At 44.0% G+C, this 25,444-nt stretch overlaps 1 protein-coding gene across 1 annotated transcript in view; it reads right to left on the bottom strand.

Moving 5' to 3' along the window:
• Positions 1–25,444, bottom strand: part of KIAA1217 (KIAA1217 ortholog) — a 306,068-nt gene that overhangs the window by 39,627 nt on the left and 240,997 nt on the right. The window contains 2 exon segments of the mRNA XM_070432834.1: positions 664–830; positions 7,787–7,836. Coding sequence (XP_070288935.1) covers positions 664–830; positions 7,787–7,836 — 217 coding nt within the window.

Here is a 25,444-nt window from a genome sequence, read left to right as displayed (position 1 = left end):
CTCCTCAGTGCCCACAACCAGGAGATGCATTATTCAGCATGCGATTGGCTCACCGAGATTCGTGCCACAAAGGGTCATTTCCCCTCCCGTTTTGGTTCCCATAGAGTGCACACATTCCTCAATAATGGGAAAAGGTAAGGAAAATATTATGGGACACACTATCCAGATAGAATGCAGATGTTTTTCTCCACAAGATCATCCATGATGGCTTCTTTTCTATATGAATTAATCATTTAGATACCTCATAGGTCCTTGTTAAAAAAAAAAAAGCTCAGTTGACTGTCTCACCACTGGACCTGATCACTGGGGGAAGCAAGGAGCCGGAACACTAAACAGGAAGTCGTCACTGGCTGTTATTATGCTCCATGGGGCTCCTGTGCTCTCAGCTCTCCTCAGAAAAACAGATGTTTAATGGGCTTTTCATGTGTAAAAGCACGCGGAGCTTAAAGAAGTGGCTATCCATTGACTACGGTTGCAGTGGAAGAGTGGAAGGTCTCGACCAAGATTATGTGTGTGAGGGAGGACACCGTGGCTCACCCTTAGGAGAGGATGGTGGAAAGAACCCTGGTGGGTGCTGCTGTGGGGCCAGGGGTGTGGGAGGCGGGGAAAGCTGACTTTGGGCAAATAAGACAGAAGACATCGTCCACAAGGAACAGTCTGTACCTGGAGCTGTCGCATCTGCTGCAGCTGGAGCCGGAGCTCGGCCACATTCCGCCTCATGTTGAGCAGGCTCAGGTGGACGGCCGAGGTGCCGGCGGCCAGGGGCTGGCTGGGTGGCCCCAGGGACTCCAGGGCTCCGAGAGTCTTCCCGCCAGAAACATGGGGAGTGCCTATGAGAAAAGAGCAGCAAAGACCCTAAGAAAGCCAGCCAGGAACGGCGAAGTTAAGCTCCACCCCATCACAGACAACTTGACTCTAAAAATACCCATTTCCTTCACTGTGAAAATTAAAAAAAAAAAATTATGCTGGTCCTCTATATGACAAAAGTAAGGAATTAAATTTAAATAAAGTATGGAAACCTCATGCCACTTTGCAGCATGCGCTCTTTAACAATCATTTGCTAGAAGCTTAGTGCCAAAAGGAGGCAGATCAGTGCAGTATCTAAAGCAGGAGGCCATGTGGGAAGCTGTCTGTCTGTCCACACAGCTTCTGTGGATATATACAGATGTGCAGAGGAAAGATCAGATGTATCTGGAACAAAGGATTAACAGTATGCCCGGCTGTTGGTATTCCATGAGGTTTATATTACTACTTTTTCTATTTTTAAATCTGCATAGTGAATCTCCGTAATTTTATAACAGAAAAATAATTTTAAAATTCTGGGACCTAACACAGGATCTCCGTGACTATTTCCTGCAGGCAGGTGTACCCCAAGAACATGCCCTTAGTTCTGAGCAGAGATTGGGCCGATCACGAAGGGAAGAAGAATGAGAACTGAGTTTCTTCAGAATCTTTTCAGCTTTCCAGACCAAAAGCAGCAGGACCTCTGCCCTGGTCCCAATGGTGAGAAAAGCAGGCGCGATGCGAGAATTCTTTAGGAGAGGAAGCCAGGCAGCAGAAACAGACTCTCCCTCCACAGTTCCTACCTGCCATAAACGTTGGCTCCTGGAGTCCAACTCAAATAAACCTCATTCACTTTATAAGTTCATCTGGGAAGAGCCTTATTTGACGAAGTTTGCTTTAAAAGGCCTCATAAAAGATCCCAAGTAACACAGGATGAGCAAGGTACAGGAATCAAAAGGAAGTGCTATTTATATATTGTTTAAAGATAACGAATGCAGTTCTCTGGAACAGGCCACCAGGGTAAAATCCTCACCACACCCACACCCACATGCACAAGCACACGCACACCCACACCCACACGCGCACCCACACCCACTTCTGAAGGGGCTGAAAACTCTTTCCTGTAAAGGACAAAGTGGAGGGTGTGCCATGGGCCCGGCTGGCCTCCCACAGCAGAACCCTGGCGTTGCTCTCCTGCCCTGGAATGGCTACAGCCAATGGTGTCTCTTCCCATCTCAGCTCAGCACCCACGGGAACCTTGCCTTTCTCAGCACATGCAGGGCTGCTGCCCTGGTGGCTCTGACCAACTTTTGGCAATCTCCTCGCCCCCAAATCAAAATCACCCTCATAAAAGCAAGACTTGCTCCAATTACAATCTAGTCTCAGGTTAAGGGGCGATCCTATCACTGGACAGCAGGCAGTGAGTAGATGTCTATTTTAAACAACCAGTGAGCCAACCCCTCTGGCAATGTTGATGTACCTTTGGAAAGAAGGGACGTGAATTATCAAGCACCACATGTTCATGTGGAGCATAACTTCACTAAATGGAGAAAATACTTGGTCTTCAACACACACACACACACACACACCTACCTATATAGAAATGATTAGTTTCATTCCTTGATCTGACCAAAGTTTTACCTTAAGTCCAGTCAGTAAGAGAACCGTGACTCTGCTTCTCCTTGCCTCCTGTCCAGGCTCCCTCTTAGACTCAACAATGACTAAGAGCAGGGGTCCTCAAACTACGGCCCGCGGGCCACATGCAAATACAAATATTGTATTTGTTCCCGTTTTGTTTTTTTTTACTTCAAAATAAGATATGTGCAGTGTGCATAGGAATTTGTTCATAGTTTTTTTTTTAAACTATAGTCCGGCCCTCCAACGGTCTGAGGGACAGTGAGCTGGCCCCCTGTTTAAAAAGTTTGAGGACCCCTGGGCTAAGGCATCCACCTCAATAAAAGCACGACTGACATTCCTTATTTACAAAGACAAGAAATTAGAAACATCTGCAGCCTTTTCCAGATCTCATTTCTTGATCTGAAAACATTGCAGGTGGGTATTTTCTTCAGATACTCAAAGACTGAATCATAAGATCTAAGGCAGTGGTTCTCAACCTTGGCTGCACATTAAAACCACCAGGGAATCTTTTTAAAATCCTGATTTCTGGGCCTCATCCTCCGGAAATTCTGTTTCTTTGTTATGGGGTGGGGCCACAACATTAGTAACAGTGGTCGGCAAACTCATTAGTCAACAGAGCCAAATATCAACAGTACGACGATTGAAATTTCTTTTGAGAGCCAGATTTTTTAAACTTAAACTATATAGGTAGGTACATTGTTATTAACTTAATTAGGGTACTCCTAAGGCTTAGGAAGAGCCACACTCAAGGGGCCAAAGAGCCGCATGTGGCTCGTGAGCCACAGTTTGCCGACCATGGGTCACTCTAAGGAAAACGCTGACACATACATGACTAAGCTGAAGGCTACAGGGAAGACGAATGAATGGTGAAAGGTTTCCATAAGAGAACATCTAGTAACATTTCCAGCAATAGCAGCATGTCAGAATTAACAGCACCTTCAAGATCAAGTATTCTGAGGGAATCACAATAAATAGGAAGTTTTTCTCTTAGAATCGGCCAAGTTGCTTTATCATCACTCAATCCCTCCTTCTCTTTACATTCTGAGGGCACTGAGGCACCTCACCAACCTCCTGAACGGAGGAGAGGCCAGAATCTGTTAGAATTGAATGCTGATAACTGGTTAAAAAATACCTTTCACAACAAAGTTTCTTTATGGACTCTATACTCATTTCAAAAATTTCTTCATCTATAACTTCTTAATCCACTAAATTTGGTTTCTAATTCCATCGTTCACAGAAATGGCTCTTTATAAGGTGGGCAATGGTCGGCTGTCCACCCAACAGACACCTCCTTGGTGTGATGCTGGGCTCCATCAGCCACCTCTTTCCTTTTCAGTCAATTTGAACTCTCCTGTCCCTTGTCTTCTTCCCTCTCCACTACTCCATCTTGGTCAATCTCCTTTCTAATGTCTTCCTTGGCCAACTTTAAAAAGCCTGGCCTGTTCTGGCCTGGGCCTGTTTCTTCTCTCACTGCACGTGCTTTCCAGGGAGGTCACTTCCTCCACCGCCACCCGCCAAGGTCCCTCACATCTTTGTCTCCAGCATCCAATTCTCTTCAGATCCGCATACCAGTACGTTCGTGTTGCTACAGGACTTTTCATCTTCCCAGACCTCTTTTTGTCTCTGTACATTTGACCTTAGCCAGTGGCACTATTATATATTCAGTTACTTAAATCAGAAACCTGGAAGTCATCCTCAGCATCCACTTCCTAGTTGTGTGACCTTGGCAGGGTAACTCAACCTCTCTCGCTCTCCGTTTCCTCATCTGTAAAAGGTGTGGAAGGGTTACTGTGTGAGATAATGGAATTACCACATGTAAACTGCTTACCAGTAGCCTGGTGTCTGGCACAGAGGGACTCCCCACTGCAATCAGCTGTGATTATGTCTCTGAGCAGAGTGGGCTGGAAAAGCCTCTGCCAGGCTCCCTTCCTCCTCTGGAGTGTCACAGGGCCAGAGGCTGGGGGTGACAGCGGCAGGCTGAGAGCTGTAGGCAGGTGCCCTGAAATCCATGCACGGAGCTGGATTTGGTGAGTAGGGACCACGAGTGATAAGTTCCCCTTCAGATCAGTTCACAGGACCTGGGATCTGCTCACCATATCCACACGCAGGTGGTCACATTCTGCTCCCAACATGCACAGATGAATAAGGATTCATCGTACAGTTTGTTCTCAGAAACACCCTCCATTCTGGGTATGTCACCCTTACCAGGCAATGGCCTCCCTTCCTCCTCCCCAGTCACTGTTAGGTAATACACTTCAGTTGAGTATATCTCACTATGAAATTTATTACATGCAAATTTAATGTACCTTGTGTGATAGAAAGAACCTGGGTTTGGGGATTGGCCAGACTGGCTGTGACTCTTACTAAGTGTGTGGCTAACATCTTTCTTACAGGGTTGTGTGTTAAATTATATAACACCCTGTATAAAATACAAAGTATGCCTTTGAAATGGGAGGTTCCTTCTGTTCTCTTATACCCACAGAATCACATATTCCTAAAGTAACAGGAAGTCTGGGTTTTCCTTTTCCTTTACCCTTGGACAAATGAGCTCCTTAGCTCCTATGTAATTCCATGTACTTGTCTACAGAACAGGCGTAATTCTTCTCTTACAGCTTACTTCCTTGGGTTCTGGAAGAATTAATATATTTTGTGCACTATACAGGCTGCTATGGCAACGAAAGCCCGGTGGACCACATCTAGCCCTGACATACTAGAATGAGAAAGACCAAATTCAGCAGAGACGCAGGGGAGCAAACACACATGCTTGTTGCTGGTGGCATTGCAAATTGGCTCGGCCTCTCAGAAGAGAAACTGGCAGCATGTTGCCAGAGATACTCAACTGTTTGTCCCTTTGGACTTACTGATTCCACTTTGGGAAATACTATATCCTAAGGAAATTACACCCGCTCCTTCCCCCTTGCTCCAAAAAAGACATTTACAAAATTATTCAAAATAAAGAAGTGAAAAACCTATACATCTTTAAAGGGACTGTGGCACCTTAACACAAAAAGATGAGGAAAAAATGACAGGTGGGTGGCCCCTGTGGATGTGTTCCTATGTGAAAGTGTGTGCAGTCTTCTTCCCTGGGATATGGGAATAATGAGGACGTGCCAGGAGTTAATGGGTTGTTGTATGAAGAGCACCTAGAACAGTGCCTGGCACATTGGAAACACTCACTAAATGTCACTCATTGAAATGATGATGATGATGTCACCCAAAGTGAAAGGACTAAAAGCAGGGTACAAAGCGGCACGTACTATTGGTTAGAACAATGATATCAGATACTCATCATTTCTGGGCTAGAATCCAGAGGGATGGGATGATTTAGTGTCTGTAGTTTCCCTCTGCTCCCCCCACTTTGAGATACAATTGACCTAGACCACGGTGCCACTTTAAAGTGCAGAGCATGTTGCTTTGATACACTTATATAGGCCATATGGTCACCACTGTGGTGTTAGCTAAAACACCTGTCATGTCTCATAATTACCATTTCCTTTTTGTGGTGCGAACATTTAAAATCTACTCTCTTGGCAACTTTCAAGTATATAGTTCAGTATTTTTTTCTTTTTTATTGAATTTATTGGGGTGACATTGGTTAATAAGATTATATAGGTTTCAGGTGTACAATTCTATAATACATCACCTGTATGTTTATCACTCCAAGTCAAGTCTCCTTCCATCATTTATTCCCCTTATACCCTATTCTCCCTCCCCACACTGCCTTTTCCCCCTACTAATCACCATACTGTTGTCTGTGTCTATGAGTTGTTTTTTCTGCTTAATCCTTTCAAGGATTTTCACCCAGCACCGCCCACCCTCCACAGCTATCAGTCTGTTCTCTGTGTCTAAGAGTCTGTTTCTGTTTTGCTTGTTAGTTTATCTTGTTCATTAGATTCCACATATAAGTGAAATCATATGGCACTTGTCTTTCTCTGATGTATTATTATCTATAATCACCATGCTGTGCATTAATTCCACAGAACTTACTCATCTTCCAACTGGAAGTTTGTACTTTCTGACCAACACCTCCCCATTTCCCATCTCCCAGTAACCACCATTCCACTCTCTCTTTCTATGAGTGCCATAGGTTCCTTTTCCCCTTAAGTTCATAATAGGTCGAAAAAGAAATGAATGAACAAGTATCTCCAAAACAAACTGGCACTTGCTCTGAAGACAAGTTTAGTGATTTCTGTGAAATAATTCTCTGGATGCACGGCCACTGATTAACTTCTAAGTAAACCAACAGGCCCCAGAGGCCCGGGAGGGCTGGAAGACCAGCCCTGTTGGCTGAGCAGCTGAACTGCCTGCACGTAGCCCAGGACTAACCGAGGTCCAGCTGAAGTCCCAGATTCTGTCCATTCCACCGCGCTGCACAACACTCTGTGGCTTCCCCAAATTAGAGGTTTCACCCAACTTGCCACATGCTTCCTGTGTAATTCAGAGGCTGAACACGTCCCTGGTAATGATTCTATTTCTAACCCAGGGGGCAGGACGACCTCATATTCTCGACAGAGGTCTGCCTTGAGCCTGCAGGATAAGATGTGCATCAAATATAGCAGGATACTAGGGAATTCCACATGGAATTTAATTGGGGCCCTTTGAGAGGGGGGTGAGGGAGGGGGATGGGGCGCGATGCTGGCATTTAAAAAGCAGGCCTTGGTCCAAGGATACCTTCTTCTCCCGACTCGATCATTGGTGGCCCCTGTCAGCATTCGCCCCTTTTCACCCATTACCATGCTGCCCTGGGCTGAGGTCCTTCCCTAGTGCAGAGCCTTCCAACGGCTTCACTTTGCACTTAGATTATTATCTAAATTCCTCATCCTGGACGGCTCTTCCCTTCCCCCTTCACTACCTAAATCCTGTTCATCTGTCAGGTCTCAGTGTGTGTCACTTCCTCAGGGAAACGGCCTTGGTCTAGGCTAGAACTGTCAGTTAAACATTCATCCTTCACTTTTGCGTCACACTCAATGCTCATGTAATTACTTGCCCCATATTCATTTCCTCCACGGGATTCGGAATTCTAGGCAAGCAGCTGTGTCTGAATCATGCCCCCTGTCGTCCTTACCCAGTACTATGCACATAAATATTTGTTGGATGTTTGGCCATATAAATGAGTAAGTGAATGAATAGTGAATGAATGAATGAACACTGAAGGGAGAAGACCAAAGGGCTTAGTCCCTCCCAAATTAATGACGAATCTGGAATTTCCGCATTAAGCAGGGAAGGTGTGATGGGGCGGACATTATAGGGAAAGTCTCTGAAATCACACCATGTCGATGACTTCGGGAAAGGTCACGGACTTCTGCAACAAGCAGAGTGCACCCACGGCAGCCTGCAGGCTCCCCAACGCTCCAAGAACACTTACCTGCACTCTCTGTGTGGTTCTTAGTAGCTGGTGTTTTCATCATCTTCTCGCTGAATAAAAGAAAAAGAGAGTCAGCTATACAATTTCCAAAATGCCTTTTTTTCCGCCCCCTCCATTCATTATTCTAAGCAATGAGCAGCAGGTAGTGATGGTATCAAGCAATGAGGGGATTTTAGCATCAGCACCACGATTGGCCGGGATGGAAAAGGCTTCCCAGGTGTGCACTGACACTGCGGGTGGAAGACAGCAGGTGGGCACTCATGACTTTCAGAGGATGGCGGAGGTGGAGACGTGTGGACGGTGGCTGCAGGCACTGCGCAGTGGTCCATGAAGCCACATGCACTGGGAAGCCCATTTACCCTTCTTGGGCCAAAGGGTTACCTTCGACCAAGAATTACCAGAAGGAAAAAACAAACAAACAAACCATGATTCAGAGAGATGTAACTATTTTCAGCCTTGAAATGATTACAAGAAAACGGATTTGAATGAGTGAATTATCTTAATGATTAAAGAGAAACAGATGGAATTATTTAATGGGTTTGTTTCTTCTTTTTACCTAGATGCATCTTTGCTATTACTTGTTAGGGGCCCTTTAAAAAGCGCAGACTGAACAAGGCCAGTTAAACTGGCAATCTGTCTCTCCATGGCTTGCATCCTCTCTCTGTAAAACAAGAGAATTGTTTGTTAAAGCTTTATTGACTTGCAGACTGGTTCGTCTGGTGAATGATCACCCGAGGGTCATAAAAGGTACCACCTAGTAGGCCAGCAAAATGCACCCGCCCGGCTCGGAGAACGTGACGGGCCTGCCAATCCCTGCTGAGCTTGCGTCGTGATGGGAGTTTAATACTAACCCCAAGACCTCACTGAGAAGACGCTGTGCAGACCTGAGAGGCCTCCTGCGAAACTGGAAAGTGTCTCCCTCAGAAACAACTCTGCTTGCGTGGAGTGTTCTCGGGCCTTCCTGCCCTGCTTCTGCCATTTTACGTCTGGCACCGGCGGCGGCCTAGGCCAGCTGTGCCAGTGGCTCAGGCCTCTAAGCTGTGCTCCTCAGCGGGGGAACTGATGACCGGTTTGGGCGTCAATGATGGGGATGTGTTGTGTGTGAGGTAAAACGTGTTTTATCGTCTGAGAGCAACACCAATGACTGTCTCTGAAGGCCATGGAAAGATGGTTGAAGTCAATGTCTGACTCTGGGGTGAATGGTGCTCAATCTAATGACACAGGAACTTTAACCTGTGTTAAAGGGCTTCCACAGGAGCAAGAAGAAAAAAAAATATCCCCAACATGAATGAATAACCCCAACTGTTTATTGTGCACAGATGCCGCACCTGTTCGGGCTCCCTAATGCTTCATCACAATTCGTTTGGCTCAAATATTTGTGCCTCAGACAACGTCCGTTTCACAGAGCTATTACCATTATTTTCAACACATTAAACAGACAACATCACAAGTGGCTCCCTCTACTGGCAGAGGACATCACACGTGACTGCAGGCAAATTCAGTTATGTTTACTTGGGAGTTTAAAACAACAAAGACAGGCAGGGAAGGGCAGCTTGAAGAGCGGCGGCACCTTGCCGGCCTTTGTGCCCCATGCGCAGGTGTCCTAGTGTGAGCTTGAGACAGAGAAGGGACCCCACTCTTCACTGCGGTCTCAGTGCCGCCAACCTTTCCCAGTGTAAGCGGCAATGCCGCCCGTGCTACACACTGCATATGCACACACTGTGGCTTTTACATAGCAGCCAACTACTTTATCTGGTACCCAGTGGAAACTGTGGTGGTCTGTTCTTTCCCTGGAAAACAATAACTGGTTAAGTTGGGCTTACTGAGAGATGCTATATCTATATCTTAAAGTTCATGACAATCCAGCAGACTTTCAAGGGTAGTTTTGTCCGTACACAACTATTTTGGCCTTGCCTTTTGCCTTTGGAATATAACCCTTATGAAACACGGAGTTTAATTTCACAATTACAAGCTTCTGACTTCAGAATTCCATGCATTTTCTTTCGTTTAAAATGGCTGGTCTGTCACAATACTGAGTTTCTTGGATGAAAGTCATGCAGTCTAGGCAGTTCATGGTTGTAAACCCACTAAGGAAGAAGAAAGAATTTAAGCATGAATAGTGTGATCTCTTTGCTCTGGGAGTGTGGAAAGGAGAAGTCTCGAGCAGTGAGTGGGAACGCATCTCTATCTCCATGCAGCAAGTTTCCAGGTGTTTCCAGGTGTGGCAGTGAATGCTGAACCCCGGAGCTGCAAAGCATTTTCAGTCACACCTATGCTCCTGGTCTCCTCTCTGTCATAGCAGAGCGCATGTGCCAAAGAGAAAATTTAGGAAGAAGCTACCCTCAAGAAAGCAGGTTAGTAAATACCTAATGGCTATCCCATGTTCATCAGACCCAAGTCGCTATGGCGTCTCAGAAATGATTGGCTAGTGGCTGATCATGCTGCCTGCCATGTGGGAGACACAGACTCACACAATGGGCTCTTGGGAAATGAGTGACTTCCACAAGGACCCACTGAGTAGCGGGTGAAAGCTGTCCAGGGCCCCCGTTCTTCCCACGGTAATGCTCGAAGTCAAACTCATGACCCTCGGAGTCGAGGTACGTTCAGAACCACCTCAAGATGTACTCGTTTCCCGCTCTCATCCAATCCTAGGCAAATACAAAGCACTGCTTTCTTCTTTCTTCTTTTAAAAGCAGCATGACATTTTTAGGGTCTAGACAGCTTTGGTGAGTAAGCGACTTGAGGGGATCCATGAAGCTGGAGTGTGGAACAGGAAGGCATGGTCACAACATAACTGCAGACAGAGGACAGCACTACTATGTACGAAATGTAAGAAACAGGTAGGTCTATGACTATAGAGAATAAATGAGAATCTGGTAAGAGGGAAATGGCAGGAGAAGAGATTCAACATTGGCTCTAGGCATAGCCCTGATTAGGGCTAAATCACTGTTCTTTCTGAACCCTCACTGGCCAACGGGTTTCATGACCTTGTCTAAGAAAGGTCAGCGTAGCATTAAAAACCAAAACAAAGCACCTGGGCCATTCCAGATTCAGGGCATTGATCTGCAACTGATCCATCACAGCGATTGGAATCGCACAATGTTACAGCACAGGCGGGGTGGTCTCCACACGAGCGTCCATAGAGTTCCATTTCCTTGGCTCAGTGGGTACTTGGCTCTTTGCTGCGCTTCCCCAGACAATGGTTTTAGGATGCAGAGGAAGACAACCCACAAATCCACACCCCTCTTCTTACTCCATAGGGATCATGTCCACATAGCTACAGAGCTTTCTGGGGTCAGGGTCTGGATGCTTTGAAGGAAAGGCCCTAGACTCAGGCCTGGTATCACACCCTTGGTTCTCCTTTTTGTATCTGTGAGGCTAGAAGAAAGTGCTCCCTGGGTGGCCTCCTCTGTGCTATGCCACCATCTGGGCCCCAGAAGGAAGACAGGATCTTTCAGAGCCTCCAGAGTTCAGAACATTTGAGCTGACACCTGAGGGGTGCAATTCTCTCCCATTGCCCAGGTAACGGTGGGTCCTGCACGTGGCCGAGGCGCTGACTGCACACGCGTGTTCCACTGCCTCAGCCAAAACCACGTTACAAAAATACAATTTTTCGACACATGGAAATGAGAAAACTTTTCCCCCCCTATTTAATCATCAAAGTGTTTCTGGTTTCAGGATTCATTTGAGGGAGATTATCTGATTTATAAATTCATAAATAAGATTGTCTTTCCATTTCATGGTTGGTAATCTGGAAACAATTTTATGGTTTAACTAAATTACAGCAACTGGAAACTTATGCAGCCTTTGCCCATGATGAAATGTTATGAAGTATGTTTTAATGTGAAAGGGGAAAAAAAGTGAAATGCAGTGAAAGAAGAGAAATTATATATGACCCTCTCATTTTATTGCAGGGACAATTTTGTATAATAATCATCAAAATATTAAAGATGCTTAAGCTAATTCTTGCCAATATCGCTTGGTTTAAGGTATTACACGATTGGTATAATTACTGTTGAAAAAATGGTTTAAAAGTGATTTCATAAACCATTTTCTATCATTCCATAAACCATATTTATGGGATTAGTATATGTGGTTAACTAGTCATTTAGCACAGTAAGTCAGCCTGGATGAATGAATGTTTTCAGGGCCCAAGCATAATATTAATAAAAACTCAAGTCCAAATCCAGGGAAAGTGCTGATCCCAGTATTGAAATTCCTGCTGCAACAATGGGCTTTCCTGCAAGCACCTGTCTGTCTGTGAAGACATAGCAAAGCCTACACTGCTCACAGTCTGCTTTGTCTTTAGAGTAGAGGCACGGAAAAATGTGCATTTGAGGGAAAATTTTTAGTAAGTAACTCAATTTATACAACGTTTTTGATTCAAGTTTTCACCTCTAACATTTTTGACCATGGACTTGCCTTTGTTCTGAGCCCTCATTACTGAGTTAAGTCCTTATCATTGCCTATCTGAGTAAATTAATGGCTATTAAAAAACAAGTCAAGGCTGTAACAAGTCTGAGACTGGTAATTCCCCTGTAATGAAGCCCTTAGGCTATGTTTTTAAAGATCCTAAACAAATGCTGGGGATCTAGGTGAAACCAGCCAAGGGAGCTGATAGGATTGCTTAGGCCCCCAGTCAGGGGCATTCTCCTCCCTAACCAGTTACTAACATTGAAACCTAGTGGTGCAGGACAGCCAGTAACAATGATTGTAACCAGGGCTGGCATTCTGAGAATACTTTCTAGGTGGTCCATCAATTCACTTCTAGTTCTAACATTGTCTGATTTGTTTTTTGCTCCGGCTCATTCCTCTACCCCCAGAAAGGGACAGTCAATGAGTCCTCAACAAATGTTTTTGAGCACTTAAGTTGTGCTACACGCCACAGTGCAAGCTGCTGTGGACACAGCAGCGATAGAGTACCATCATTAAGCAGCACCTTCCTTTCACAAAGTCACTTTTTTTTTTTTTCTGGGAGAAATCTCAGTGAATTAAAGCCCAGTGCCAAAGGCATTTCCCAGAACTGAATAGTGAACAGGCTTCAAGTTGTTTGCTCATGCCCTGACTCTCTGGTATGAAGGGAAAAAAACCAAAGTAATTGAAGACACTATTTTCAAATGAGTTCAACAAAACACTGGAATTCAAATGATCTGAACTTGTGATACAGCTTCAAAGAGGACTCTGAGCAGCCAGCTTTCTATTTTTGCCCGCACTCTAACCTACTGGTGAAAGAGCTATATACTAAAGACATTCTTCCAAAAACTTCCAACAAATGTTAACTTTTCATTCAAGCATCCAGATGTATTGAGGCAATATTGATGGAGTTGATGGTGACTACAATGGGGCTACAATGTTCTGTGCGCATTAATATTGTCCCCCTACCACTGCACGCCTTTAAAGACCATATCTTGCACTTTTCCTGCATGTACAAACATTAGATGAGGACTGAATACACACAGGGTCATTAAAAAATATTGTTTATAACCCTGACCTTGAGGGCTGCTGTTTGTTCTCCTGCCCACTGCTCATGGAGAAGAAAGGAGTTCTATGTTCCCTATTGCCACTTCATCTCCCCGCTTCTGAATTACTCATCTGTACCTTCCCTGGTGCCATTTGAGACCAAGGCTATGATCATTCACACCCTCCTATTCCCAATCACTATGTACGGATGCAAAAGTTGGATAGTGAACCGGGGGAGGGTCAAGGGGGAAAAAAAAGGAGACATATGTACTACTCTTTGTAATACTTTAAGCAATAAAAAACAATTAAAAAAAAGTTGGACAGTGAAGAAGACCGATGGGGAAAATATTGATTAATTTGAAACACAGTATTAGAGGAGAGCTCTACAGGTACCCAGACCACTAGAACGATGAACAAGTGGGTCCTAGAGCAAATTAAGTCTGAAACATCATGAGGCAAAAATGACAAAACTGAAGCTACCTTACTTGGGCACATCATGAAAAGGCAGGGCTTTTTGGAAAAGACATTAATGCTGGGAAAAATAGAAGGCAGCAGGACAAGAGAAACACCAAACATGAGACGGATTGACTCCCTGAAAGAAGCCACAGGCATGCGTCTCCAGGAGCTGAGCAAAGCTGCTGGGACAGGACACGGTGGACATCACTCATTCACAGGGTCTCCAGGAGTCGGAGCTGACTCAATGGCAGTTAACACACACACACATTCCCTACCTACATCTAGAATATTCCCTCACATCCTTGGATGACTTCAGCCTGGAAAGATGTCCTCCTGTCTGCCACACTGCAGTCCATCATCCTTGGTAGCTTTGGTATCCGTGCTGATAACCCTTTCAGAAGTTTGGCATTATAGATCCTCAAACTCTTCTTCACAGACATTCTCTGACCTTAAGTTAGTAGTTGGTAAGTTTTTCTGTCCAGATCAGAAACTCCAAAATCCTCTCTAAGTGTAGCAACTTTTAGTTGTCTTTGATTCCCTTAGTCACACAAATCAGCTCTTTACCTTCATCCTTATTTCCTTCATCCTCAGCCATCAAGACTGTCTGGAAATTCATTTTAATTTTCCTGCTCCTCACCCTGATGGTCCACACACACTCTCTCCACTGTCCTGACTGGATTCTCTGTGGCTGGTCTCTCTCTCAGCCTTGCAGTTCCTATGCTGGCTGACTACAAAGGAGGGAAATAAATGAGAGGAAAGGACCCCTTTGTGTCCCTTTGTTTCTTCCCCTGTCACTTCCTCTTGGTGATACTTCAAGGAGACAGAGTGTGGAGTCCTCTCGTCAGGCAACCTGGTTTCCCCCAAGTCAGGAAAGACAATGATCAAAGCAAAGGTGTTCACCTGGAATGCTCTGCATTTTACTTATGGCCCATGAAGCTACACACTGAATGACAACTATAAAGAAATAAGCACAAAATGGAGCCCCATTTATGAGGATCTGGGAAGAAAAAGCTATATCTAATCTTCATAAATTTACCAAGGTATTGAGAGAATGAGAGCTTATAATGAGATGTGAAGAGAAATGCTGTGGAGATGATGGTATTCCCTGTAATAAATAGTTCTTCACATTTAAAAACTGCTGCTATTTACCCAGAATGCCTCAGTGATGTTTAATAATCAATAACTCAATTCAACAATTGCTTTGAGTGAGCACTGTGATAGCTCTGGGGGTAAATGCTGCGAGTCTTTCCTCTTGACCTCAGGCTGCAGATGCCCCAGCTCGGTGGGCACAGGTGGCTGGATTCTGCAGGGTACGGGTGCTCTTAGTAGTCAAGTGGTGCTGGATGGCAGAGTCGGACAGGTCAGCTGGGGAAGAGCTACTCCTCCTGAGAGGAAACATGTGCAGGAAGGCAAAGCAAATAGTGGGATTTAGCCAGAAGAAGAGAAAGGAGAAGAGAGCAGAACAGAGTGTTCTACGTAAGGAGAGTTCCAGGCAGAAGCAGAAGCATTGGACTAATAAAATTTGACAGGAGCAAAAACAATGGACTAGGAATTAACCCAGATTTGTGCTTTGATTTCAGAGATGGGCAGAGGCGGGGGAGAGGGGGAGGGTGGGGCAGCTTGGAGGCCATTGAGGCAGATCAGGTGACAGTGGTAGCGGCTTGCACCAGAGTGGTGGAGTGAGGTAGAGAACAATGGCTGGAGGCAGGGAATCTTTGGATATAGAACTATCTCTGGTTGCCCAGATGTGGAGTGTGAGAGACAGTAATCAAGATGACACCAAGGCTTTCGGCCTAAGTAATAGATGAAGTTGTCATACATGAGATGGGAAAATAAGTGTTCATTTTTGGACATGCTGAGTTTGACCTGACCACCAGACATCCAAGGGGAGATACAAATCTCCACTCATAAATCACTCAATATCTCTGAGTCCTCACCTGTCAACCTAGGGTAACAACTGCCTTCCCTATCCCACAAGGCTGTCGTCCTACAAGATGTGGGAAATGAAGGCAAGCAAGAAAAATGTACGAGCAAGCACTTTATAACTTGCAATATGTTATGGATGTGGAAGGCTTCTTTTGTCACTTCAACTTCATTCATTCAACAGATATTTTTCTGGTGTGGATTGTGTGCCAGGCACAGTGGCAGATGCTTGGGCCATAGCTGTGAATAAAGCAAAGGGCTTCTTACCCTCCTGGAACTTACATTTTAGGGGTGAGGGTAATGGTACAACAAACTAAGTAGAGAAGTGTATATATGTGTGTGTGTGTGTGTGTGTGTGTATGTAAATATAAAAATATACACTTGCATATAATTATACATATAATATTTATGTAATCGTGTGTGTGTGTGTGTGGGTGTGTATGATGGTTGGTTAGGAAAGGCCTCCTTGAGCAGATGGTGTGTGTTTTTTTGAAATATATTTTTATTGATTTTTAGAAAGAGAGGAAGGGAGAGGGAGAGAGAGATAGAAACATTGATAAAATGAGAGAATCATCATCGGTCAGCTGCCTCCTGCATGCCTCCTATTGGAGATGGAGCCTGTAACCTGGGCATGTGCCCTGACCGGGAATTGAACCAGTGGCCTCTTGGTTCCTGGGTTGACAGAGCACATGGTGATTAAGTGAAGCCCTGACATTGGCAAGAAACCAGTCAGGTAGACAGACATCTGCTGGAAGAGAAGAACAAAAGCAACGTCTCAGAGGCAGGAAAATCCCAAGTTCACACACAGGAAGCTAGTGTATGTGGAATGGAGCTGGTGACAGGGAGTGTAAAAGGCTGAAAGAGCACTCTGCACACAGAGGAAAGGGGGCCTCTAAGGCTCCCACCCCTTGTGAAATAGACGCCCATTCTCTAATGTCCAACACCGAGCAAATACCACGTCTGAAAGCCGGCCAGACTTAGACTTCTAGAATCATGCAACTTTGTAGTTGGAGAGAACTTATTTAGGCCCCATGATGTTCTTTCCATTCTAATTCAGTGATTTTGGCTAAAGCAAAAAAAAAAAAAAAAAAAAAGGAAAGAAAAGGCATGCAGGCCCAGCAGGCTGGGCAAAACTGAGCCACACCCAGATGTGTGCTCCCACGTGCACACTCACTGACTTCCGGCGTGCTGACAGCGTTCTGCCCAGCACAGCAAATGCTCTGGGAATGCTCCAGGCAGCCTTTACTCTATTTCACAACATGCTTCCTGGTAGGCTGTTTTGTCTGGGACCAAACAGTCCCAAGTCGGGCATGAGGACACATAGTCTCTCAGATTCAAACGGCCAACACATTATGGCTCCTTTCCGCAAAGGGCTATGGCTTCACAATGTTATGTCGATTGAGACTCTTATTTATAGAAAACTTTCCAGTTCACAAAAGGATTTTACACTCATTTTCCTTTAAACGGCACAGACCCCTCAACCTGTGGGTCGAGACCATCAGAAAAAACATATAGCATATCCGATATTTACATTACGATTCATAACAGTAGCAAAATTACAGTTATGAAGTAGCAACGAAAATAATGTTATGGTTGGGCGTCACCACAACATGAGGAACTGTATTAAAGGGTCGCGGCATTAGGAAGGTTGAGAACCACTGCCTTAAGAGGTCATGGTTACTGTTCCGTTCTGGCCAAGGACACCGAGGCTTAGGGAGGTGGGGTCCCCCTACGGAAGCACGGCTAGTTTACCGGCACACACACCTGCACACCCAGTGCTCCCTGCGGGGCTCTGAGCTGCCGCCTCGTGACTCACCAGCTGGGGCGAGAGCCTTCCCTCCCCAGGGCAAGCCTCCACCCTGCTTGCTTAAATCATCTGCTTTACATTTTCGTTCTCTTCCCTGAGGGGGATTTTTAATATTCATGCTGTAGAAGTGACAGCTCATTTTTTTTTTTGTACAGGTACAAACTAGTATGAATAGCTGTTTGTTCAGGTTCTGGCAACCTGAACACGGGCCTGTAATGTACCTTCCCACAAGAGATGGCGTCAGAAGCGATGGGAGGTGGTCTCTCGCGTGGTCCTAAGGGAGCCTGGCACTAACTGCCACTCCCACCTGCCCTGGGTCTGCAGCCTCTCAGCACGCACTCAAAAGAAACAAGATAAAGTCTCTGAAGGAAAAAGGAAAAAAACAACATCTCCTATACTTGGCTTCTCTCATGAGTTTTTTCATTTTGTCTTCTTAGATACTGTGCTTGCTGGAGGAGTTAGGAGACACGGCCTTTATTAAAAAGACAAGAAATATTGAGACAGCACGAGAGTGAAAACATCATTTGACTAGTGGCTCCAGTCACTGGACCTTTGGGAAGTCCCTGTTTCTCCGTCTGTAAAGTCACCGATTAGGAGCGTGGTCTCTAAGATCCCTCCGGCTCTGAAGATGGACAGGAAGGGAGGGGTGTTTCCTGGCAATGCAAGTTGGTCCTACAAGACTTGTGGGAAATACAGACTTTTTGAGACCTGCAGTTTTTGAAAGTTCAAATTTACGCTTACACCTGGCTATATTTTTGAATCGCTTCATTTATGAAAAATAGTTCAAAATTCAAACAAGTGCAAGCTCCCTGATCTTGACCAGACAGAAGGACAAGCCCCAAAGAGGCTAAAGTGTAGCCTGGATGTCAGGAGAGCCCGGGACTACCCAGCTGCTGGGCTGCTGGACTTAGATGAGCCCCATCTTCAGGCTGGGTCGAACCCACGATGAGTCTGCACTGAGTTTTCAAAAAGGCTGAACCCGCCCCTAAGCATTTATTCATCTTCTCTTTGAAAAAAGAGGTTCCAGTCGGCAAGGAAAGGGGCTTATCTGAATCTCACAGTAGTTACGTTCCTCTGGCTTAGCTTCTGGTTTCAGACCCAAGGCATCTGATTGACAGCACCTCATGAATATTCAAAGGGAATACAAGGGCATATTTAAATTTCACCTAATTAGTGACAGATGATGGCTTTTCCTTTTGAGAAATTGGTTTAAAGTAACACAGACTTTGTGACAGTCATTCCACTGGTATTTTTGATAGAATATTCCTTGTGTAAGAGGAGTGCTATCTTCAAAACTTGTCAGGTGGGTAAGTACCATGTTTATCAGACAGCTGTTGCCTCCACTCAGCAGTTAAGAAATGACTAGCAAATATTACTTAACCATGGAGCTTATATTCCTGTGACTGAAGTAACAATTCAATTCATTGGCTCTTACTTGACTTCTGAGACCAGCAAAACATCATATCCAGATGACATTTTTATAGGCACCATAATGCTAGCAATACAGCAAAGATAAGTCTGACTTCCTAAATAATATCTTTTCATTGTAATATATATATATATATATTATATAATTCTAGCTCATCTCCACATTGTCATGAAGGCTTCCAGATCAGTATGAGTTGAGGAAAGTGCTCCCTTGTCTGAATTCACAGCCATTGTTGTCTGTATCACTTCTTTGGAATTAATTATGTACAAGCAGTCCCCAAATTAGGCTTATAATTAAAAGTTTACTTGTACTTCCATTGTTTAGAACTTGGAATAAATGGTGGTTGAATTTCCAGCTGGACCACGGACGCCTCTATAACCTCCAGGGTGTTATTAGTTTTATCATGTTCTTCATTGTTTTCAAAGAAAACGTGGCCTGACTTTCCAGCTGGACTTCCCGACGCTGGGAACAGAACTGCTCCCGAACGAAGCTGCAGACTCTGGGAGAGCCATTTCCCCGGGAGTGACTTGACATGGCCTCCTCCCTTCTCTGCATTTCACTGGGAGACAGGGTCACTGTCAAAGTGACAAGAAAAGAACCCCTGAGAAGCACCCATGAATGAAACCCCATTTCTGTGGTTGTTCCTGCAAAACAGTTACTTAGTAGGCACTCAAAGTTCAGAAGTTTCCTGTACTTAACTGTGGCATAGCTTATATATTTATATTACAATTTTGATGGTTTTTTGTTTTTATTTTTAGTTAATCCTCACCCGAGGATATTTTTTTCCATTGTTTTTCAAAGAGAGTGAAAGGGGAAGGGGGGGAAAAAGAGAAGCATTGATTGGCTGCCCCCCACATGTGCCCAGACTGGGGCCAGGGAGCGAGCCTGCAACTGAGGTACGTGTCCTTGACCGGAATCAGACCCAGGACTCCTCAGTCTGAGGGCCGACGCTCTAATCACTGAGAAAAACCGGCTAGGGTACAATTTTGATGTTTTATGACTGTCTTCACAGTTTATCTTACTTGTGCATGGGGACTGCATAGAAATTTCTTTGTGTCCTCCAAAGCATGCAGCCCACAGCTAAGCACAGAAGAGAAGCTCAATAAACATTTATTGATCCATAATGAGAGCTGCATGGAAAAGCAATTGAGATAAGAATTGAATCATTCAGGCACTGTAAGGCATCAAAACAGATAACCTAGCAATCTCAACTACACCTGGCTAGGTGTCTTCACCCTCAGTCTCAGAGCCCGGGTGCCCTTGTAAAAGGATGCCCTAATCCTGGCTTGTCTTTTTGCTCCTGGACCCAAGATGTGCAACCCTGACTACTCTCTTGAAATGGACTTTAAAATGGCTTTGATATTCTAAACATTCTCATCTGGATCCTGAAGCCCAGTTGATTCCATTTTCTTCACACTGAGTTTTGTTGTTTCCTATAATCTGCTCACCAGCTCTATGTTCTTCTTGGTATTATATTCAGAAATAGTCCTTTGTCCTAGCCAGCTCTGTGGTTTAAGCTCTCTGTTTGCTAATACTTAGTAGGATGCTTGCCTCAAAGCAGGCACTCTTTGAGCACTTATGGTAAGGCAGGCATGGAGCAAAGCACTTAACTGTAATGTCTTCTTCCATCCTGTGAAGTCCTGTTATTATTCTTACCAGAGGTCTGGTGCACAAAATTTGTGCACTGGAGGGTGAGGGTGGGAGGGTGTCCCTCAGCCCGGCCTGCGCCCTCTCGCAGTCCAGGACCCCTCTCTTCTTACTGCCCGCTGCTCCTTACTGCTTGGCTCGCTGCTCCTTAGTGCTGCCATGGAGGCGGAAGAGGCTCCTGCCACCGCCGCTGCACTCGCCAGCTGTGAGCCCAGCTTCTGGCTGAGCGGCACTCTCACTGTGGAGCACATTGATCACCAGGAGGCAGCTTCTGCATTAAATGTCTGCCCCCTGGTGGTCAGTGTGCATCATAGCGACCAGTCGTTCTGGTCATTCTGCCGTTTGGTTGATTTGCATATCAGGGTTTTATTATAGAGGATTTTACAGATGAGCAAAGGAAGGCAGAGCAAGAGTCAGTAATGTGTCAAAGGTCCCAATTGCCAGCAAATGTTAGAACTCCGATCTGAACCCAAGCAACCTGGCTTTGGAGTCCACGTTCATAAATAAACACTGCTTCATACTGCCTCTCAATAAGCGGTGGATTGCAGATTGTCTGAACTGAAAGTAGTGACAGCAAGTTATAACAATAAAGAAGCTGTTTTACCACAAGGAAAGAATAGGATTGTAAAAGTTGTCAAGATCTGTGTTTTAGGAATGTCATGATTTACATTCCTTAAGTGTGAGGCATTACTTCATATGCCCACTACATTAGGTGGAAAAAGCCCACATTTCCTTTACAGCAGTGCTTCTCAACCAGGGGCATTTTACCTCTCCGGGGCATCTGACTATGTCTGGAGACATTTTTGATTGTCATGACAGGCAGGGTTGATTGGGGGGTAGTCTGCTACTGGCATCTACTGGGGTAGAGACTGGAGATGCTGCTAAACACCCTACAACACACAAGAGAACCCCTCCCCGCCTCGCCCAATTATCAGGCCCAAAGTATCAATACTGAGCAAGTTAAGAAAACCTTGCTTTAGAAAGATGCCAAGTCCAGTTACTTAGGATACCTCTGATGTGGCTCACTTCTGACGATACACACAGGACAAGGAAAAAATCAATCATTCTATTTTGATCATTCAGATTCACCTCTGTAGCAGGACAAATCAGTTTAAAAAATCTTCAAATGTCTGTCAGTCACTGTGAACATGTTTACATGACATAAACCTAAATTTAAACTTTCACTCAATCAACTGCTAAACCAAGGATGCATCCCACCCCTCAAAGCTACCAACACAGTAATATAATCCTCATAAAATGAGAAAATGATGTAAAATGATTAAGAACACACACACGCTACCAGTTAGCATGCAGGCTTCCTCCTGTACACAGAATTTTTCTTTTCCCTTCTTTCTACTTGGCTCGAGACAAGAGGTTCTGTTTCTTTAAATCTGTGATGTTTCAGAAATCATAGCGGGATCCCACGTGGCTTCTCTTTCCCCAGATATACATGTCCAGACAGGGCAAGAATGTCTCCTCTGTGGATTCTTGACTAGTTTGTTGAATTTAGCTACTGTACGTGCAGAATAGCAAGATATGATCTTAGTTCAGGTTTACCATGTTTTGTTGAAAAACATTACATTAGGAGGAATCTGTTATACATTTGGAAGGAGAGCTATTAGTCACTTGGAAATGAGCACCCTTGAATTTTGAGTGTTATTTCAATAAAGATATTGCACATTAAATGATACAAACTATAAATAGAAGATAGCAAAACATAAATGCCCTAGAATTTTATAATTCTTAAGGGCTGTTTTATGTGCCATGAATAGAAATAATCATGCTATTTAATGAAGTAATTTTAAAACCGAGGGAAAAGAGAGCCTGTGCACTAAGTCATGTCACACATCGTTCCCTCGGCACTCCCTAACAGGCACAGGGACCCACTCGCTTCTTGGAGTTCCAGCTGAAGGGAAGTCATCTGAGTAAAGCCACTTCATCACTCAAGATCGTTTTCTTTTCTTTCTAGAAGCTCAGATATGAGAATTGCTCTCCTGAAGGTCAAAGCAGTTGTAATCTGCTCATCTACCCCAAAACCCATAGCCATCTTGGGAGGAGAGCCCTACCAACATATATATTCTCCTATATACATGATTTCCCCCCAGATCTTCTATGTATAATTTGTCATTTTTCAGTGTTTTGTGGAAGCATATTTATAAAAACAAGAGATGCCAAATTTATTAAATCAAGACACATGACTAAATATAAGAATCAAGACGAAATTACTTTAAACTCATTTTCAAGTCAATATGGCTGTTATAAAATAATGTGCCTTCCAAAGAAAAATATACAAAAAACTACCATTGGAAGTTTCCTGAGCACAGATGGGAAATAAAGGATTTTTCCTCTGTGATTGCAAACATCCTGAAGTTATGTGGGCCCTTCCATGGAGTGCTCTTCTGAACAGCATCTGGATCCAGCTGTGCCCCAAAGAAAGCATCGCCACAGACTTCTTGGTCTCCCTCCTGTGTTTCTGTAGCTTCCCGTCTTAGAAGTAAAAGTTCACTTCAGAGCTTTATAAAAAGAGCACTCTCAGGTTTATTTGCTTTTTAACATCATTTAACTGCAACAGAAATTGGTTTGGCACTTTATAGGACCCTATACTCATGAAGTTAGACATTTAGGCATTGAAGACTCTTTTAAAAATACTCCCACAGATTAAATATATCTGAAATAACATCACGGTATAGGTGAAACAATGGACTATAATTTTGTGCTTCAGTAAGTGTTTTATGTTCTTGTTTTTAAAAAATTTCATTGACATAGTACTCACATTCATTGTTTTAAACATAAAATCTACCAAGAAGGTTCTCTATATTCTTTCCTTATTTCTTCATAATTGTGCTAATGTATTAGCTAGGGCAGATATATTTTAAATGGCATGTATATATTTAGCAGCTAATTATGCAAATTCTACCATGATTACGATTGTAAATATCCTTCAGGAGCATCACTTAGCATCTAGTCCTGAAAACATTTTTGGAAAATTCTGTTTAAAATGCTCAGAATTCACTTATTTTCTCAGTGAAGGTAGGACTCGGAGTTCTTATGCACCAGGCAGAATATTGCACATTGATAAAAAGTATGGATTCTTTAATGGACCTGAACATTACATGCCACTTCATGGCTTTGTGACCTTGGGCAAGTTACTTCACTTCTCTGAGCTCAGTTCCCGCATTTGTAAAATTGAAATGATGATAGTACATACCGGTACTTCACTGAGTCATGATGATTATATCCCAAGATGTGTAGAAACTACTTAACACAGTGTTTGGCCCATAAAAGGCTTTCAGTAAAAGCTAGTTATCATCAGCACTCTTCTTCTTAAAATAGTAGTTTATAAAATAAATGTAGTGCCCAGCAGTACTACATTACAGCTCAGTCACTAAGCTCTCTAGAAGAGTTCAGAACTACAGTTGAAGAGGAGGAAGTATGACTATCTGGGTAACTATGAGATGATAGGTGGGAGTGCTGATAGCAAAATTTCCAGACTCAAGATTTTTTACTAGAGAATCGTTCTATACACACTTATGTCATGTGCCTGGGTTAAGGATGTTTAGGTGTTTCAGTAATGCGGACTCTAAATGCTGATGTATGTGCGTGTGTGTGTATGTTTGTGTGCATGTGTGTGCGCATGTGCGCACGTGTGTGTTGGCCTACAGGAAAAGGGAATCTAGCCTGCTCATGTATGTACAAGGACTCCAATTCCACCCTCTGAAGATAATCTGGTTAACAGGTGAGGAATCACCTCGGCCAGATGTGAGATAATATTCTTCCTCTGTTATTTCACATTTCAGGGAATAAAAAAAAAGTAAAATTATGTTCATAATTATAATCATATGTCAGAATATGGTAGTGATAATGACAGTATATTTTAGGTGAACATTATTCTCTTTTAGTCAATTTTTCTAATACTTGTTATTCTAGAAATAAGATCATTTAGATTTTCTAAAAAGGGTTTCTAACATATAAAACATAAATCCATCTACTTTTTCTGAGCTTTGGTAAAATAGAAACCTAAAGAGGAAGCAGAGGCCCTAAAAGAATTCTGATACTGCTGAAGGCCAAAATTCTTCATGACTTTGATCCAATATAGAGAAGACTCCACAGAGCAGAGAGTTCTTTTGTTCCCTCCCATAACCCGGTGCTGTAAAAAACTGGGCTCAGCCTGGCGGGCGTGTCTCAGGGGTTGAGCGTTGACCTATGAACCAGGAGGTCGTGGTTCGATTCCCAGTCAGGGCACATGCCCAGGTTGTGCGGACTCAATCCCCATTGCGGGTGTGCAGGAGGCAGCTGATCAATGATTCTCTTTCATCATTGATGTTTCTATCTCTCTCTCCCTCTCTCTTCCGCTCTGAAATAATAAAAATATAAAAATTAAAAAGAAAAACCTGGGCTCAGTGATGCTCATTAAGTTATAAACATGTGGTAACTGCATGCTGGGAAAGAAGTCATACAGTGTCATTGACCAAAATGTGCCTACAGCCCAGCAGGGTGGAAATAGCTTAATATGATCCATGGTGGAATCAAGCTCTCAATTCTCTCTCTTTTTTTAAAAAATTCTTTTCTCTTTTTTTTAAAATATATTTTATTGATTTTTTACAGAGAGGAAGGGAGAGAGAGACAGAGAGCTAGAAACATCGATGAGAGAGAAACATCGACCAGCTGCCTCCTGCACATCTCCTATTGGGGATGTGCCCGCAACCCAGGTACATGCCCTTGACCGGAATCGAACCCGGGACCTTTCAGTCCGCAGGCCGACGCTCTATCCACTGAGCCAAACCGGTTTCGGCAAGCTCTCAATTCTCTTCGACCCACAAGGTGAGGCAGCATGGGGGTGGTGGTGGTGGTGGTGGGGCGGGGATGGTGGGGAGGATGGATTCTAGCCCTCACATAGTATCCTGGAGATGAATGGTTTTTAGTTTCCTTACTAAAT

This window comes from Myotis yumanensis, unplaced genomic scaffold (assembly GCF_028538775.1).
Source record: "Myotis yumanensis isolate MYYU_CA2020_CCGP unplaced genomic scaffold, mMyoYum1.0.hap1 SCAF_1, whole genome shotgun sequence".
NCBI classification, from domain to species: Eukaryota; Metazoa; Chordata; class Mammalia; order Chiroptera; family Vespertilionidae; genus Myotis; species Myotis yumanensis.
The sequence above is the reverse complement of the archived record's forward strand: the minus strand, read 5'-3'. Positions and strand labels throughout refer to the sequence as shown.